The sequence below is a fragment of the Rana temporaria genome, chromosome 7, assembly GCF_905171775.1.
Source record: "Rana temporaria chromosome 7, aRanTem1.1, whole genome shotgun sequence".
Taxonomy (NCBI): Eukaryota; Metazoa; Chordata; class Amphibia; order Anura; family Ranidae; genus Rana; species Rana temporaria.
Window position 1 is genome coordinate 62,376,668 of NC_053495.1, and position 17,931 is coordinate 62,394,598.

At 44.8% G+C, this 17,931-nt stretch overlaps 1 protein-coding gene across 2 annotated transcripts in view; it reads right to left on the minus strand.

Annotated features, from left to right (window-relative positions):
• LOC120945367 (extracellular serine/threonine protein kinase FAM20C-like) overlaps positions 1-17,931 on the minus strand; it is a 112,743-nt gene that overhangs the window by 85,937 nt on the left and 8,875 nt on the right. For both annotated transcript variants that reach the window (XM_040359488.1, XM_040359487.1), the window contains exons 2-4: positions 8,439-8,611; positions 6,128-6,206; positions 2,523-2,615 (exon numbers count right to left, since the gene is read on the minus strand). In XM_040359488.1, the coding sequence (XP_040215422.1) occupies positions 2,523-2,615; positions 6,128-6,206; positions 8,439-8,611 (345 nt within the window). The remainder of the gene's footprint in view (positions 1-2,522; positions 2,616-6,127; positions 6,207-8,438; positions 8,612-17,931) is intronic.

Below are 17,931 nucleotides of genomic sequence, written 5' to 3' on the forward strand. Positions count from 1 at the left end.
CAGAGGATGGTGTCAGTAGAGCAGTGGACAATGGCAGTATGGCAGAAGATGGTGGCAGTAGGAAAGTGGATGGAATCAGCAGAGCAGTGGACATGACAGCAGGGCAGAGATTGATTTCAGTAGGGCAGTGGACAGTGTCAGTAGTTTATTTATTTATTTTTTATATATTTTTTACAATTTTGCTTAATTTTATTTACAATATAATTTTTTATTATTTTTATACAATTTTTAAAAAGAGGCCCCTTGGGGGTTTTGGTGAAATATCAGGGGTCTAAACAGACCCCTAATGTCTCACTTTTGAGACAGAGAAAGAGACCGAGGACAGAAATTCCTCAGTTCCCAGCCTCAGCTACATTGGACAGTGAAGGAATGGGAAGTGCTCTGTGCTGAGTGGCTTCCTGTTCGCTCACAAACTGAAGCATAGTAAGTATAGTCTACTATGCTGCAGTTATGAATGGACATAGTGAGTGATCGGTACCAATCGCTCACTATATTCATTTAGAAAAGGAAGGAGCCAGTAGATTACGTATTTACTAGTCCCGTCCCCCCACTCTTCATCCTGAAACATCCCCTGCAGCATCCGGCGGGAGGTAAGAGGAGGGACGCTGGCAGCACTGCTGCGGTTTGGAGGGGGGAACCATGGGAGCATACTGGGACCAGGCAGCCAAAATAAGAGGAACAGGTACAGGATGGGCAGCATTTACTGGTATTGATCCACTTTCCAACTGCACCCGCTGAATGCCTGTGGGATGGAGAGGAGAAGAGGCAGTGTCAGGAATAGGTTCACCTGCTGGTGGCACTGTGGCTCGCAGTCCTGTAGGGTGTCGTTTCAGTGTCCACCAGCGGGTGACTCTCAGCAGCCAGCAGTTCCTAGCAATTAGTCATCACCCGATGCTGACTGCTGGGAGCATATTTAGTTCCTCCTCTGCTGCTCCATTACGTCTTGGCATTTTGCCCTTGATCTGTGTGCCTCGTGACCTGCTGCCCTGTTCCTGATCCTTCGCTGACCAGCTTGTTTCTGCTCCTGTGTATCCTTTTCCTATCCTGGCTTTCTCCTTGCTCCTTCTGCCTGATCTTCCTTTGTATGACTTTGGCTTCCACTGACACTGACCACTATTTTAGTCTTACCCTGCCATCTGTTTTTAGTACACATTATTTTATATCATGTTTGTGCCTGGTGTTCTCTGTGTAGGCCCATAAATTCCTAGTCACATCTGTTTTACAGGATACCAGCACTCCCTGACAGTCGGTTTTCAGCAACTACAGGAGCAAAGCAGATCAGTACCAGTAAATGCAGCCCCGGCTGCCCTTATTGTTCAAGTTCAGGGGGTTGGCAAGGAAGGACCGTGGTCCACCCATCACCTACCCGCAATCCACAGGTAAGATGCGATTGACGAGTTGCTAACTCCCGCATAGATGTGTGTCTATGAAACTCTCATGTGCGGTACAGTAGTTAAGGAGTATTTTGCAGGGACAAAGACACTGGGGGTTATTTACTAAAGCTGGAGAGTGCAAAATCTGGTGCGGCTCTGCATAGAAACCAATCAGCTTCCTGGTTTTATTGGCAAAGCTTAACTGATCAAGCTTTAGTTATAAACTAATTGGCTACCATACACAGCTGCACCAGATTGCGAGTGCACCAGTTTTAGTAACTCTCCGTCAATGTTATATGTGTGCAATGTGTACTGCAAGTAGATTTAAACTATATTTAACTATTTTCCTTTAGGTCAAGAAACTGAACAATGAAGCCAAGTCTCTTCTGCAATAAAACAAACTTACTTGCCTGACCCTTAGGGTCAGTTCAGACCAGGAATGCGCTGTGCTATCCTGTGCGATTCACATGGGGTGCAGTGCAATGTGATTTAAGCCCATTAGTTTTAAATGGGATGAATTGCACTGGACCACACCAAAAGTAGTGCATGCACTACTTTAAAAAACGCAGTGCAATTGGAATGCATGGTACTTCTGCATTTTGAAAGCGGGGCAGGAAATACGCATGGGACATGGGACAGCACTATGCAGCAACAAGTGATGTGCAATAACCTAGTCACCAGTGGTTGGCAAAGTAAATTATGAAAAATAGGTGAATTTTAACTTTTTCTGATGTCCACAAAATACACCAATAATTGTATATAGTATTGTTGTTCAATAAGCAATGATGTGCAATGGCTAGTCAGACTTAATTTGTCAACATTACAGTTAAATAGTACTTAAGAATGACTTTTATAGGTTTTTGCAGAATACACTTTGTTATTTTTGCCAGCACTGCTTGCTGATAAGTATAGCTCAGCCCTACCAGGACCACTAGTGTCATGTCCAATTTTCCAATTTATGTATAAAATTATTTTCAGGAATCTTACTGTCTGATCTAGTCTGCAGCCAAGTGAGATAATACAAGACCATTTTGGGGCGTTGCACATAAGGTACATTTCAGCAAAGAGGAACATTTCATTCGCCTTCCATGTATTAGATGTGTTTCTACATACAATCGTAATGCATCAGTAAAGCTGGCTTATATGTACCTGTCCAGGTGGAAAGCTGCAATCTCAGCATTGTGCCTCTCAAAATCGGAGAAATAGAAGAAATCGGGAGGTGTCTCCTGATCACGTTCCTGTCTGTGTGGTTTTAAAAAAAGGGATAGAAGTGATATGCATGGATAATAAAATAATAGACAACACAAAGCAAAACTGAAAAGAGTTATTTTCATTCATCATGTTTATAGGAAATCTTATATATATATATATATATATATATATATATATATATATATATATATATATATACACACACACACAAACACACACACACACACAGACACACAGTATCTCACAAAAGGGAGTACACCTCTCACATTTTTGTAAATATTTTATTACATCTTTTCATGTGACATCACTGGAGAAATTACATTTTGCTACAATGTAAAGTAGTGAGTGTACAGCTTGTATAACAGTGTCAATTTGCTGTCCCCTCAAAATAACTCAACACACAGCCATTGCTGTCTAAACCGCTGGCAACAAAAGTAAAAACACCCTTAAGTGAAAATGTCCAAATTGGGTCCAATTGGCTATTTTCTCTCCCCGGTGTCCTTTGACTCGTTAATCTTACAAGGTCTTGGGTGTGAATGGGGAGCAGGTGTGTTAAATTTGGTTTGCTGGAACCATGTCCTGTGGTCTGATGAGACCAAGATAAACGTATTTGATTCTGATGGTGTAACGCGTGTGTGGCGGCAACCAGGTGAGGAGTACAAAGACAAGTGTGTCTTGCCTACAGTCAAGCATGGTGGTGGGAGTGTCATGGTCTGGGGCTGCATGAGTGCTGCCGGCACTGGGAAGCTACAGTTCATTGAGGGAACCATGAATGCCAACATGTACTGTGACATACTGAAGCAGAGCATGATCCCCTTCCTTTGGAGACTGGGCCACAAGGCAGTATTCCAACATGACAATGACCCCTAACACACCTCCAAGACAACCACTGCTTTGCTAAAAAAGCTGAGGGTAAAGGTGATGGACTAGCCAATCATGTCTCCAGACCTAAACCCTATTGAGCATCTGAGGGGCATCCTCAAAGGGAAGGTGGAGGAGCGCAAGGTCTCTAACATCCACCAGCTCTGTGATGTCATCATGGAGGAGTGGAAGAGGATTCCAGTGGCAACCTGTTAAGCTCTGGTGAACTCCGAGCGTTAAGGCAGTGCTGGAAGATAATGGTGGCCACACAAAATATTGAGACTTTGGGCCCAATTTGGAAATTTGCACTTATGGGTGTACTCACTTTTGTTGCCAGCGGTTTAGACATTAAAGCGGAGGTTCACCCAAATAACATTTATATAAGACCAAATTATAGGCGTTTCCAAGCTGAGCCGCAATGTAATCTGGGCGTTCACCCAGATGATTGATGTCTATCAGAAAATGTTCCCCCCGGCGGATAAGGCCCCGCCCCCGTATTGCGTAGGCGCGTCACTGAGTTTCCGAAAGGAGCCGAACAGGTAAAGCTGCGAGTAGGCTCTATACGGCGCCTGCGCAGTCAGCTCTACACGGCTTCTAGTCGGTGCGCAGGCGCCGTGTAGAGCCGACTCGCCCCTTTACATGTTTGGCTCCTTTTGGAAAATCCGAAATATGGGGGGCGGGGCATTATCCGCCGGGGGAACATTTTCTGATAGACATCAATCATCTGGGCGAACTCCCAGATTACATTGCGGCTCAGCTTGGAAACGCCTACTCCCGCGGGAGAAGTACCCGTAAGCTGGATTGCAAATATAGATTATAAGGTATGTACAGCCTAAAAAAAAAAGTGCCGACTGTACATGCTGGTAGTATAAAGAATTTGGTCTTATATAAATGTTATTTGGGTGAACCTCCGCTTTAATCGCTGTGTGTTGAGTTATTTTGAGGGGACAGCAAATTGACACTGTTATACAAGCTGTACACTCACTACTTTACATTGTAGCAAAGTGTCAATTCTTCAGTGCTGTCACATAAAAAGATATAATAAAATATTTACAAAAATGTGAGGAGTGTACGCACTTTTGTGAGATACTATATATATATATATATATATATATATATATATATATATATATACACACATACATACATATACATACATACATGCAATTCAATATCAAGGTGGCCCACCCTTTGCAGCTATAACAGCTTCAACTTTTCTAACTCTTCTGGGAAGGCTGTCCACAAGGTTTAGTAATGTGTCTATAGAAATGTTTTAGTCTTCCAGAAGTGCATTTGTGAGGTCAGGCACTGATGTGGACAAAAAGGCCAGGCTCTCAGACTCTGCTCTAATTCATCCCAAAGGTGTTCTATCAGGTTGAGGTCAGGACTCTGTGCAGGCCAGTCAAGTTCCTTGACCCCAAACTCTGGGAAATTATGGTGTGGGGTTTAAGTGGACCTTGCCAAAAAATGCAAAAAACACAGGGCGACTAAATACCGTGAATGCAACTGTGAAAGTGTACCAACGTCCCGATATTATGAAAATGGATTAATCTGGACTAATTAAATGGACTTTTGCTGGTACAAGTAATAAATGTAAAAAATCCATAAACATTTATTCATAAAAAGGATATACAAAGAACATTGTATACAAAATTTCGTGAAAAAATTGTACAATATTAGCATATTAACTCAGTACATGTTATAAAGAACGATACATAAAAGCTTATACTTATGCAAATATACTCATAAAAATTAGAACATATAGCACTAGAGGGTATATATAGACTTTTAATCCTTGAGACTGAGTTTGATATGCAGAATGGTAAATCTTGCTTTTACTCTCGACATGTTTTGTGTACAGGACGCTTCATCAGGAGCATAGAGGTAGGTTGAACAGGTCTCCGCAAAATTATGTGGATCAGACCGTTAGTGATAAATTAGTGATACATTTTGGTATATACAACGCTATTACCTAGCCAGCCTTTTGGGCATGTGGTAGGCAGTTTAAAACACCGTTGTATATAGAAGTAAAACATTTTTTATGGTGTGGGGTTGTTTTTCAGGGGTTGGGCTTGCCCCTTAGTTCCAGTGAAGAGAACTCTTAAGGCGTCAGCATACCAAGATATTTTGGACAATATCATGTTCCCAACTTTGTGGGAAAAGTTTGGGGATGGCCCCTTCCTGTTTGAACATGACTGCACACCAGTGCAAAAAGCAAGGTCCATAAGACCCCCTATCTGCATAGGCAGTTTTTTGGGTGAACTAACCCTTAAGCCTTGTACACACAGTCAGATTATTGAACACATTTTCGCCATTTTTTTGGTGGATGCTAGTCTCAAATCAAAGGTGAAGAGAGTACTCACCATCAGAAATTTTTCTGACGACAGAATTCAACGTCAGAAGTGACATAATGGGGGTTATTTACGAAAGGCAAATCCACTTTGCACTATAAGTGCAAACTACAAGTGCAAATTGCACTTGAAAGTGCACTTAGAAGTGCAGTCACTGTAGATCTGAGGGGACAGGCAAGGAAAATAAAAAACAGCATTTTAGCTTGCACATGATTGGATAATAAAATCAGCAGTGGGTGAGTAAATGCCATGTAGAACACCGATGTTTTTGTTTCTTTCAAATTTTTAAAATTCAGCTACACATTTGATAAATATTTTTTCACTACTCACTTCATGGGTTTGAAGAGAGCTTGTCCATAGTCTGGGAAAGTCATGAGAAGTTTAAGCTGCGTCCCTCCAGGTTTTTGAACTAGAGGAGAAATATTGAAATAAAAAACAACAACTTTAGTTCAGTTTTTTTTTTTTTTTTTAAAGTACAGTTTACTTAATATTGGCTTTTAGACCCCATTCACACCTGAGCGACAAAACGCCAGACGCCGGACGCTTCTGTCGCTCAGGGGAGAATTCCCATTGCTGTCTATGGAGATGGTTCACATCTCATAGACGCCGAACGCCTGTCGCCTGAAAAAAAGTCCCGGACCCTTTTTTTCAGGCGACATAGGCGTTTTCCCATTGACAGCAATGGGAAGACTTTGAGAAAAAAAAAAAAGTGAAAGTTTTGTACTCGCGGCAAAATACGCCGCTACACGCGAACGGGGCTGTCGCTCAGATGTGTGAATGCAGCCTAAATGTCCATTTAAAGTAAGCATGCCCGCTTTTCAGTCTCTTGAATGAATGTGGAACATTAGCTTAAAGCTAGGTATACACATTTCTGCTCAACTGGACAACTTTTGGTATGTGTGTACTGGGCTTTAGACATTAGGATTTGGTGATTAACAAGTAGACGTCATGTTTTCCTCTACCCACACAACCAGGCTGATCTATTTAAAGTAAATAGAATGTTCAGTTTGCAAGGGCATTTTCCCTTAAGCCTCGTACACACGACTGGTTTTCCTGGCAGGAAAACTGTCATGAGAGCTTTTGACCTGGAATCCCGGCCGTGTGTATGCTCCATCGCAATTTTCCCGACAGGAAAACCGCCAGGAATCCCAGCGGGAAAAAAGAGAACATGTTCTCTTTTTTTCCCACCGGGATTCGCAGTGGTTTTTAAGCTGGCAGTTTCCCTATGGGGAAAACCTGCGGTGGAGCATACACACGGGCGGGTTTCCCGACCAAAGCTCTCATGGCAGTTTTCCTGTCGGGAAGCCCGGACGTGTGTAGGGGGAAAAAGCTACCGAGCAGGTTCTCGGTATTTCCCTCGGTTTTCCCGGCGGACTTTTTACTGCCGGGAAAACCGATCGTGTGTACAAGGCATTAGATTAGTGAATGAGGTGAAGATCTGCAAGCTTTCATTATACAATTTTATGTGCTGTTTTTTTATTTATTTTCCTTGCTAGCGATTCGGTATTATTTGCAATGGGTTTTTTTTTTTTTACGTTTTTTACCACATTCCCTAAGGTAGAGCAAAATTCCCATGCAAAGTACTGCCTATTTACTTTTTGCAAATCTACCCTGATATTTCCTGAGCCAGCTGCCATAGAAGTCTAAAGTATAGCATATTCACCCTCATACTTAACAGATCACCCTTATGGTTACCAGATCGAGAACACTTCAAAGGCTTCTTTTTTTATCTCCAAATATACCTAGCCTTTGTAGCCAAGCTGTTTTCCTGTAGCTGCTGACTTTTATTACCAGGACACTTTCTTGTCCAGGGATCCAGCACCGTCCTCAGTCATGCTAGTTCTTCACTAACCTTTGGGTTCCCAATGCCGCCATCTTAACTGTGGCCCGCTGACTGTGCTGCTTGCGGCTTCACAGCCAGCTGCCCACTGCAGTTGCGTGAGCCCCGGTGCACTTTGTGACTGGCCCTGCAGTCTTTTGGGACCTGTGACGTGTCCCAGAATACTGCGAAGAGGGAGGGGGAAAGAGGAGAACATCCCGTTGATTCGCCTAGGCAGAAGTGGGAGCAGGTACCTGACAAATAGAGGCATCCAATCCTCCTCTAAAAAAAATTACCTCCGAAATGTGGCAGAGACGGGGGAGGGGGAGGACTTAAAGTATAACTTTCCCTTTTAGGTGAAGCTTTACTTTAACATTTAGTTCCACAATTCCCTGGCTTAGTAAAGAGCTGTGTTGCATACTTGACATCTCATGATGATATTGCACATAAGGTTCTTTCTGATGCTTTTTCTATGCATATCATTTTTGAATTATCGGTGATGTACAATGGACTGGTGTACCAAAACTCCTATGACAGCTAAACCTTCCTGCAGCAACTATTCAATAATATAGGCATTTTTTTTAGCATACCAGATTAATCTAAATATGGTTCTGTCAGAGATTTTTCTTAGTCTTACAAACTCTGTCTCGACTACTGACTTAAACAGTGCCCCTTATCTTTTATATCTTAATGACAGCCTTGTCAATGGCAGTTTCCGACATGAAAAGTTTCCTTTAACCCACACAAAACTATCATTAGCTCTGATACATATGTGACAATTAGTAGGACCAAGGATCCAAGAATGAGAAGGAATATAATTACCAGAATTAAGGATGCGGCGTGTAGACATCTCTTTCAGCAAGATAGGAATAAGAGGGTCTTGTCTAGGGTATAGCTCATATCGGTTTATTCCCATGTGGAACTTAAGCCATGTCGGGTAAGTTTCAGAAGCAGTTTCACCTGTTGGTAGAACAAACTCCATTCCAGCACTGACCCTGTGATTAAATATGTGAAAATGCAAGTATTAGGAATTCCATGTAAATATATCTGTATTAATTGTAGTAATTTATATTAGAATATAAAATATTATGTACATCAAAATCTTTAATAATTAACAGACAATAAAAAAACCTTAGTTAGACTTACCGGTAACGGTATTTCTATGAGTCTTTCAGGACAGCACCTGGAGAGAGCGCAGCTCCACCCACTTCCCAGGAAACACTGCAGTCAATGCTATAACTTCCGCCCCCTTCCACCATGGCCTCAGTTGTTCACGAGTACCTCCGGCCACGCTGAAATTAGATAAGCAGAACATAGAAACTACACACATTAGCATATATATATATTATCTTTAATAATAAAAGGGCGGGTTATCGGTGCTGTCCTGAAAGACTCATAGAAATACCATTACCGGTAAGTCTAACTAAGGTTTTCTCACCTCGTCTTTCAGGACAGCACCTGGAGATGATAACCGAGTACTTACTCTAGGGTGGGACCACCGCTTGCAGGACCTTCCTGCCAAAAGACTGCTCTGACACAGAGAGCAAATCCATCCTATAATGGCGAGCGAAGGTGGAAAAGCTTGTCCACGTTGCCGCTTTACAGATGTGTTCTGGTGAAGCTCCAGCCCGTTCTGCCCAGGAAGTTGCCACCGCCCTAGTAGAATGGGCCATTACTCCCGGAGGGGGATCCAAACCTTTAGCTTTGTATGCCTCATGGATAGCCATGCGCAACCATCTAGCCAGCGTACTTTTGGAAGCCCCATGCCCCTTGCGGGATCCTGAAAACAGAACGAAAAGCGAATTCGCCTTTCTGAACTCGCTAGAGACCTCTAGATAGCGTCTAATGCATCTCCTGACATCTAAGGAATGGAATTCCCTCTCCTTCGGACAAGAAGGAGTTGGACAAAAGGTAGGTAACACTATTTCCTGCGTCCTATGAAATACTGACACTACCTTTGGAAGAAAACTCGGATCAGTTCTTAATACTACCCTATCAGGGAAGATTGACAAAAAAGGCTCCAAAACGGAAAGCGCCTGAAGCTCGCTAACCCTCCTCGCTGAGGTGACCGCTACCAAAAGCACCAATTTTAAAGTCAGAAACTTTACAGAGGCGTCTACCAGTGGTTCGAAGGGCTTTTTAGTCAAACCCCCCAGGACCACTGATAAATCCCACTTGGGGAAAAATTTAAACGGGGAAGGCCTAGCCCTGGCTAAGGCCTTAAAAAATCTGATGACGTAGGGCTCTAGAGATAAACGTCTCTCTAGAAACACTGACAAAGCCGCCACCTGCGCCTTCAAGGTGCTGGCTGCCAGACCCTTATCCATACCGTCTTGTAAAAACTCCAAGACGGAACAAGTATTCAAAGGAGAATAATTTTTACCTTCACACCAAGAATTGAAAACCTTCCAAGTCTTGAAATAGATGGCCCTTGTGACCTCTTTCCTGCTACTAAGTAGCGTATCTACCAAACGTCTGGACAAACCCTTCCTGCTAAGAATTAGCTCTTCAGTAACCAGGCCGTGAGTCTTAACCGACTCACGTCTGGATGAAGTAGAGGGCCCTGAAAAAGTAAATCTCTTCTGACTGGCAGAACCCAGGGATCTTCTACTGTCAGTTCCAACAGACTCGAAAACCAAGGCCTCTTGGGCCAGTACGGGGCTATCAGGATCAGAGTAGTCTTCTCCTCCTGAAGCTTCCGTAACACTAAGGGAATGATCTGAACTGGGGGGAAGGTATAGCACAGGCGGAAGGGCCAGCGTTGAACTAACGCATCTAGACCCTCTGCCTGGTCCATTCTGTTTAGAGAGAAATAAGCCGGAACCTTGGCATTGGACTGGGCCGCGAACAGGTCTATCTGAGGGGTTCCCCACTTGTTTACTAGCTCTTGGAAGACCTCCGGGCATAAACACCACTCCGATTCCAGAACCCTCGTCCGACTTAAAAAGTCTGCCAGCAGGTTTAGGCTGCCTTTTAGGTGTACTGCCGATAGGGAAGCCAAGTTCACCTCTGCCCAGGACAGAGTCTGTAAGGCCAAACTGAGGAGTACCTTGCTTCTCGTGCCCCCCTGTCTGGAAACATACGCCACCGCTGTGGCGTTGTCTGACAGAATCTGGACATGTTGGTCCAGAATCAGCTCCTGGAAGGCCCTTAGCCCTAACCAAATGGCCCTGAGTTCCCTCCAATTGGAGGACCTTCTGGACTCCTCCCTCGTCCAGGATCCCTGTGCCATCTGCCCGTTCAGGTGAGCACCCCATCCCCACGAACTTGCGTCCGTAGTTAGGACCCTTGTAGTGAGGAAGGACCAAGACAGACCTAGGCGCAGATTTGCCTGGCCTCTCCACCACCAAAGTTTCCTCTTCACTGAAGACGGAACTCTGAATCTCTTCTCTAGGGATTCCCCATGGGTCCAATTCTGAAGGATCACCTGTTGTAGGTCCCTTGAATGGAGACGAGCCCACTGCACCGCCGGAATGGCGGCCGTGAGTAAGCCCATTGTGGACATGGCTGAGCACACAGAAATCGGCACATTCGTCTGAATTGTCTTCACCGCAGCCTGAACTTTCTCTATCTTTTCTTCTGGTAGAAAGATTTTCCCCTGAACAGAGTCTATAACGTATCCTAGAAAGACTATCCTCTGGGAGGGCACTAGATTTGACTTTTCTTTGTTCAGGATCCAACCGAGCCCTTCCAAATGAGCCTGGGTCCTCCTCAGGTCCAGGAGAAGCTGCTCCTCCGACTTGGCGAACACCAGGAGGTCGTCCAAGTATGGAATTATAGAAATCCCCCTGAGCCTTAGGGGTGCCAAGGCCTCTGCCACCACCTTTGAAAAGACTCTGGGAGAGGAGGAAAGGCCGAATGGGAGGGCTCTGAATTGAAAATGTCTCACTCCGCTCTCTGTTCTGATGGCTAGGCGCAGATAGCGCTGGGAGGAAGTCCTGATCGGGACGTGCAAATAAGCATCCCTTAAATCTATTGATGCTAGAAAGCACCCCAGGGGAAGAAGCTTTCTCACCGAGTATATAGAGTCCATGCGGAATCTCTTGTACCGGATAGCTAGATTCAGGACCTTTAGGTTTAAAATTAACCTGAATTTGCCCGACGGCTTCTTTACAAGAAATATATGGGAATAACAGCCCTCCCCCTGTTCTCTCTGGGGAACTGGCGTAATCACCCTCTGTTGGAGAAAATCCTCCACTAATGTCAGCATAGCCCGAGACTTCTCTTGCTCCCTGGGCAATTGGGTCACATAAAACCGCGACGGTGGTTTTCCCGAGAACTCCAGTGCGTATCCCTCTGCAATCAGTTTGAGTACATACGGACTGGACGTCGCCTCTGCCCACTGTGGAAGGAAGGCTTGGAGCCGACCACCCACAGCTGGGAGACCGTCACTGGGGCTTAGCAGGCTGGCTGGGGGAGCGAAATAACACCCCAGGCTTCCCGCGGCCCCTCTGGGACCGCCAGGGTCTACCACCCTGGCCTCTTTGTGCCTCCTTAGGACCCTTGGCTTGGAAAAAAGGACGAAAATTTTTCTTGGGCCCCGAATCTACCTTTTTTAAAGGAAGAGCCTTCTTTCTATCCGCCGTCCTATCCAGGACGGTGTCTAGTCCTGTGCCAAAAACCAAGTCTCCTTCAAAAGGTAACCCACACAGTTTCAGCTTAGAGGCTGTGTCCCCCTGCCAGGTCTTAACCCATAAGGCCCTTCTGGTTGAATTTATCAACGCCGAGGATCTGGCGGAGAGCTTCACAGATTCAGCCGAAGCATCCGCTATATAGCCTACCGCTTTCATAAGGACTGGAAAGGACTCCAAAAGCTCTCTACGAGAGGTACCAGCCTCGATGTGACCTTTAAGCTGATCCAGCCAATGTTCAAGGTTTCTGGCCACCACAGTGGATGCCATAGCTGGTTTAAGATTAATCAAGGAGGTATCCCAGGCTTTTTTGAGCAGGCTATCTGCTCTTTTATCCAGGGGATCCTTAAGGGCACCTGTATCCTCAAAAGCTAGGTCCGTATTGCGAGAAACTTTTGAGAATGCTGCATCCAGTTTAGGCCTTTTATTCCAGGCCTGCGTTGGATCTTCATCGAAAGGAAATCTCCTTTTCAGAGATTTAGAAAAGAAGGGTGCCTTCTCTGGGTCCTTCCATTCTCTTTTAATTGTCTCAGACAATACTTTATGTACCGGGAAGGTACGATGTTTTACCTCATCCAAACCCTGGTACATCCTGTCATGCAAGGACAGCTGAGTCGCATCTTCCTTAATGTTTAGGGTAGAATGAATTGTCCTTAATAGGTCATCAACCTCCTCTAAGGACAGTTTATAGCGTGAGGAAGAAGTATCCCTTTCTTCTTCATCCTCCGCCTCTGATCCTGAAGCATTTTCAGGTTCCTCCTCCTCGGACTCACTGTCTAACCTTCTAGATGTGGAGGGGGTACTGGCCCTGGCCTTAGATCCTTTAGTCGGACCCTTGTCCAGGAAGGAGCGAAAAGACTGGAAAGTCTGGTGCAACTCCTCCCTAAATGAAGAGAGCAACTCCCCCGTTCCCTTGACGGTGGGCTGCTCAGAGGCCGAACTAGTAGAGGCTTCCCCCCTGACAATCTCCGCAATACAAGTTTTGCATAAAGGTTTGGTCCAGTTCCCTTTAAGGGAAGCTTTACAAGTAGCACACCGCTTCTTGGAAGGAGGAGGTTCTACCACTTTAAGTTTTTCTTTAACTTTCTGAAACGACACAAAGGACAACAACGCTATGTTTAACCTTTGTACGCCAGCCAACAAATCACACAAGTGCACACAGCTAGTGAACAATAAAAACCAGAACCCATCACCGCTGTACCAGAAAACTACACGCACCCACAGAAGTGACTAGGGTGAGTGAGGCAGGCTCCCCTCCCCCGAAGGGGCAGAAAAGAGGGACATAACAACACCCTGGTACATTGACCCTCGCTGGGTCTCCTACCTGGGCCGGGCTGGTGCTTGTGGCTCCTGCTCCCGCCACCTCCGCTGCGTCTTCTGGCTCCATGGTCCCAGAACGCTGCGGGCGTGCGACAGCTTTTTTAAATCTCCCGGGTTCCTCTCGCCGCTGCGAGACCCGGAAATAGCACCGCCGAGGCTCACTCCTCCTCCTGCGTTCCAGGCGGCCGGAACCGGAAGCCGCCACGCGCCGCCGGAAGTCCCGCCTCCACCCGGAAAGGACGTCACTACGCCCTCCGCTCCGGAGCCTCGTATGCCGGAAGAACGGCACCTGACCGCCCCCCCGCAAGCTACGATGCCCGGACTAAGGGAGCGGGACCTCCAGCAGCCTCTGTCCTCGCTGGACCGAAGAGGAGAGGCACCCGACCTTCACCCACGCGTCAGGGGAGAAGTCGAGTCCGCCTCCTGGAGGATCACCTCCTAATACCTAAAACATCGGTATGCTCAAACAAAATCCACCTTCCCCGCCTGGGGAGAGAACAGCACACCCCTGGTTCCCTGCAGCGCTTCCACCATGGCCGGAGGAAACACTACAACTGAGGCCATGGTGGAAGGGGGCGGAAGTTATAGCATTGACTGCAGTGTTTCCTGGGAAGTGGGTGGAGCTGCGCTCTCTCCAGGTGCTGTCCTGAAAGACGAGGTGAGAAAAATCTAAATGATATATTGTAATGTTATTAGAACCCTATAGTATTAAATATTGGCATATACTGTATATTATAGTCAAGTACACAGTGAGTTCCCATTTGATTGATTTTTTTGTATACCATTTTGCTTCATATGAAGTATGAAAGTTGTTATACTTCAAGAAATAAGATAGCACTTCTACCAGTTATCTTGATCAAGTCACATCATTTATTTTGGAGAGTACATTATTCTTTATAGCTCTTCCAATTTAGTTTTTAGGATCTAAGCAGTATTTTATATGGATAAAAACATTGAATTGGATGGAAAATCCCAATAGAAACCTCTTGCAGTTCATGTGTGGTGGCAGTGGTTATAAGGAATTCATAATAAAGTGAATTAAAAAGGGACTCAATATTTAATTTGACTTTAGAACCTCTTAAGTGTATTTTTATGAAAAAAAAAAAAGGGTAAACTCAGACATATTCACTGTGCTGCACTTCTCAATCAATCTGCCAGAGTTTAGTGTTTGAATTATTAGCACTTTCTACAGCTTCAAATGCAAATGCAAAACTTGATTACTGCTAACAGTGTAGAAATGGGCCAGTGGCCCTCTCACTGACTCCTGGAGGTGGCGATGTGCTCTTGCAATGAAAGGGCACCCCTTTGGTCTGGTTTTGGCATTTCAGAAAACTCATTAGCTGGAGTGAGGAATCTGATAAACGCTCCATTCTATTGGTGGCAACCCCACAAAGTGAGCAAGTCGTCAGTGCTCCTGGATCTCCACTTATCTCGCTCTGTTTCTCAGGCTCTAGAAAACACTGGATTACCCCTCCTGTGCAGACTCAATGGCACAAACCGTAGGTATAGGGTCCCATGGTGCCAAGAGTGAGCTTCCTTAGATGAAAGAAAAAATGCCCTTTGAGGCTACTCCTGTTGCACAGTCTATTGGAACCTGTACTCCATAGAGGCAGTTGTTTTACATTACATAGCCACTGCCTTGGACTACACCTCCCAGGATTCCAGGTGCTTTGAATTAAAGTCTACAGGTCCACTTGTCTTGGCTCTCCTCTTGCTGGCGAGACAAGGGTTGTGAAGTACAATATCAATATCTCAGAAGAGGGAGACAAGTAAATGAAAAATAATGTCTTTGTCTCCATACTGTCATAGCCCAGTACCTTGCTACACCTAATTTGGTTGCAAAAGTGTAAATATATTTTAAATATTTTAAATTTGTAAAAATGATTCATATAAGTCATCCACTTAAAGTAGTTGTGAATTAAAAAAAAAATGAACACATGTTATACTTACCTTAACAGAGTGGTCTCTCTTCTCAGGTTCCTGGCTCCTGGCTTTATTTGGTGTGCCACCATAGGAAGCTTTTAGAACCACCTTGAAGTGGTTGTAAAGGGTTAAGGTTTAAGACCTTAATGCATTCTCTAAGGTAGAACATTTTCTGTGCACAAAATCCACCCCAGCCCCCTTATACTTACTTGATTTCAATCTAGTGCTGTGTATCATGTGAGATACAAGTCCACAGGGACGGACTGACCATTCGGGCTCTCGCCACTGCCTGAGGGCCCCATGCCACTAGGGGGCCCCATCAGGGTTGCCAGCCTCAGTAAAACCAGGGACAGTATGTAAAAATCTGTGTTTTAAAAAAAATCCAAAGAATATAGCTGCCCCGCCTCTCCAGTACCTTTTCAGTATGTGTATGTGTATTCTGTGTGTATGTATACTGTCTGTGTATACTGTGTGTGTCTGTGTGTGTATACTGTGTATGTATACTGTATGTGTGTGTATACTGTGTGGCCCCCTAATCTCCTATTGCCCGGGGGTCCCATAATCTCCTATTGCCCGGGGGTCCCATAATCTCCTATTGCCCAGGGGTCCCAAAATCTCCTATTGCCCGAGGGCCCCATAATCTCCTATTGCCCGGGGGCCCTATGAGTTGTCAGTCCGCCCCTGCAAGTGCAGACAATCCATGGTGCAAACTTTATAAAACTTCAGTGTTCTAACACCACATATGCGTACCACCTGCTTACCAGATAATTAGAGGTCAACAATGCTTGTGTATAGAACTGTTATTTTGGGCCACCAGGCAGCCATAGGAATGAGTATCACCAACTTCACAACACTGCAGCATCAAAACATGGCAGCAGTAAAACCACAGGCGCTGGGTACCTTTTAATGGCAATGTCAACAGCTTCTCACCAGTTGGAGCACCAACATGGTCCCAAGTGGCTTTAAGGTGAACAGAGGAACACACATTTTTTAAGTTAAAATTTACTCACAAGACACTCGGATAAATAACAGCATATGTCATGTACCTGACGGCGGAGCCCAAAATGAGGATAGCCTCTTGCGCAATTCCCATCCAAGCACCACTGGGAGACAGGGACTGCTAGGGAAGTGGAAGCGCGCAGGTGCCAGTCACAAGCTATGTTCAGCAGCAGCCTTGCAAACCTGTTGCAGGTTCAAGATCAAGCTCAAGGTCAGGCAGGAGTTAGTAACATGCTGGCAGCAGGGTACCAAGTCAGAAGGCGGAAATCATAGTCAGAAGTACAAGCTATGGTCAGGAACACAGGTGAGCAGCAGATAAAACACGATGGGGTGATCCAAGAGACTTATCAGACGTAGCTGGGTCAGGAACTAGGGAGCAGAGTTTTAGGAACACAGGAATCGGCACTGGGGCTAGGGAGACCTTGGGTTTAAATAGGCCGCTGGGCACCAGAATCTGTGGGCGTGCAATATGTGCCAATGCTCATGTGCATTCTTGTCCTTGCCCATCTGGTTAGGCCTCTTTTCTCACAACCCTGAGCATGAGAATGAGAACTTGCTGCATGGATATTAGCACTTGTTGCACAAGCTCCCTGACATCATGTAACATAAAAACATGCCGCTTAGTCAAGTGCACATGTGTGATGACATCATTACCAAGACCCCTTCCAAAAAATGTTGTCACAGCCAACGTCTTTAGGGGACATCGGTTGATAGAGGATGTCAAGGCTCCATAATATAGTGTAATACGTAGAGACTCAGTGGGGAGAAAAATCCTGCCCACATTCCAAAGCTAAACAAAATTCATAAAAAGTTGAAAACATACTTATACTAAGAAGCTTTTATACCAAACTAACTGGTGATCAGATCATAAAATGTAATTATCAAAAACTCAATTACATTACCATAAAAGGGAAGAATAATACCATCTAGTGGTCAAACTAATAATTGCAGCTAAAAAGCATCAAATAGAAAACATATTAAGGAGAGACTCCTCTCTTCCCTTATGTGTACTTACAGCAGAACTTTACCCATACCAATTTCATAAAAAAAAATGATGTTCTATAAAAAGGAACATACATTTCACATTAATAATTATGCTACCAAAATTAGTGAGTGCTGTAAATTGCCTTGGCATTGCTCCGTTTCTTCTTGCCGGAGACTTCCATTTTCTTGAAGCCCAGAGACCATGAGTAGCAAATCTTTAAGCTGTCTGCAGATCTGCCTCTAGCGGTATAATGTGAAAAATGGAGCGCAACTGAGCATGTGCAAAGCAGGGTAAGACAGTGTAGTACTGGATTTCAAACAGTATAGGCACTTCATTTTAATGTTTTACATAGCTCTATTTGCAAAAGGGACCAGCCTGAACTTATCTAGCAGGACGTAATTTTCTGACTAAAGTTTCTGACTAAAGCAATTTTATGCCTCGTACACCGGCCGGACTT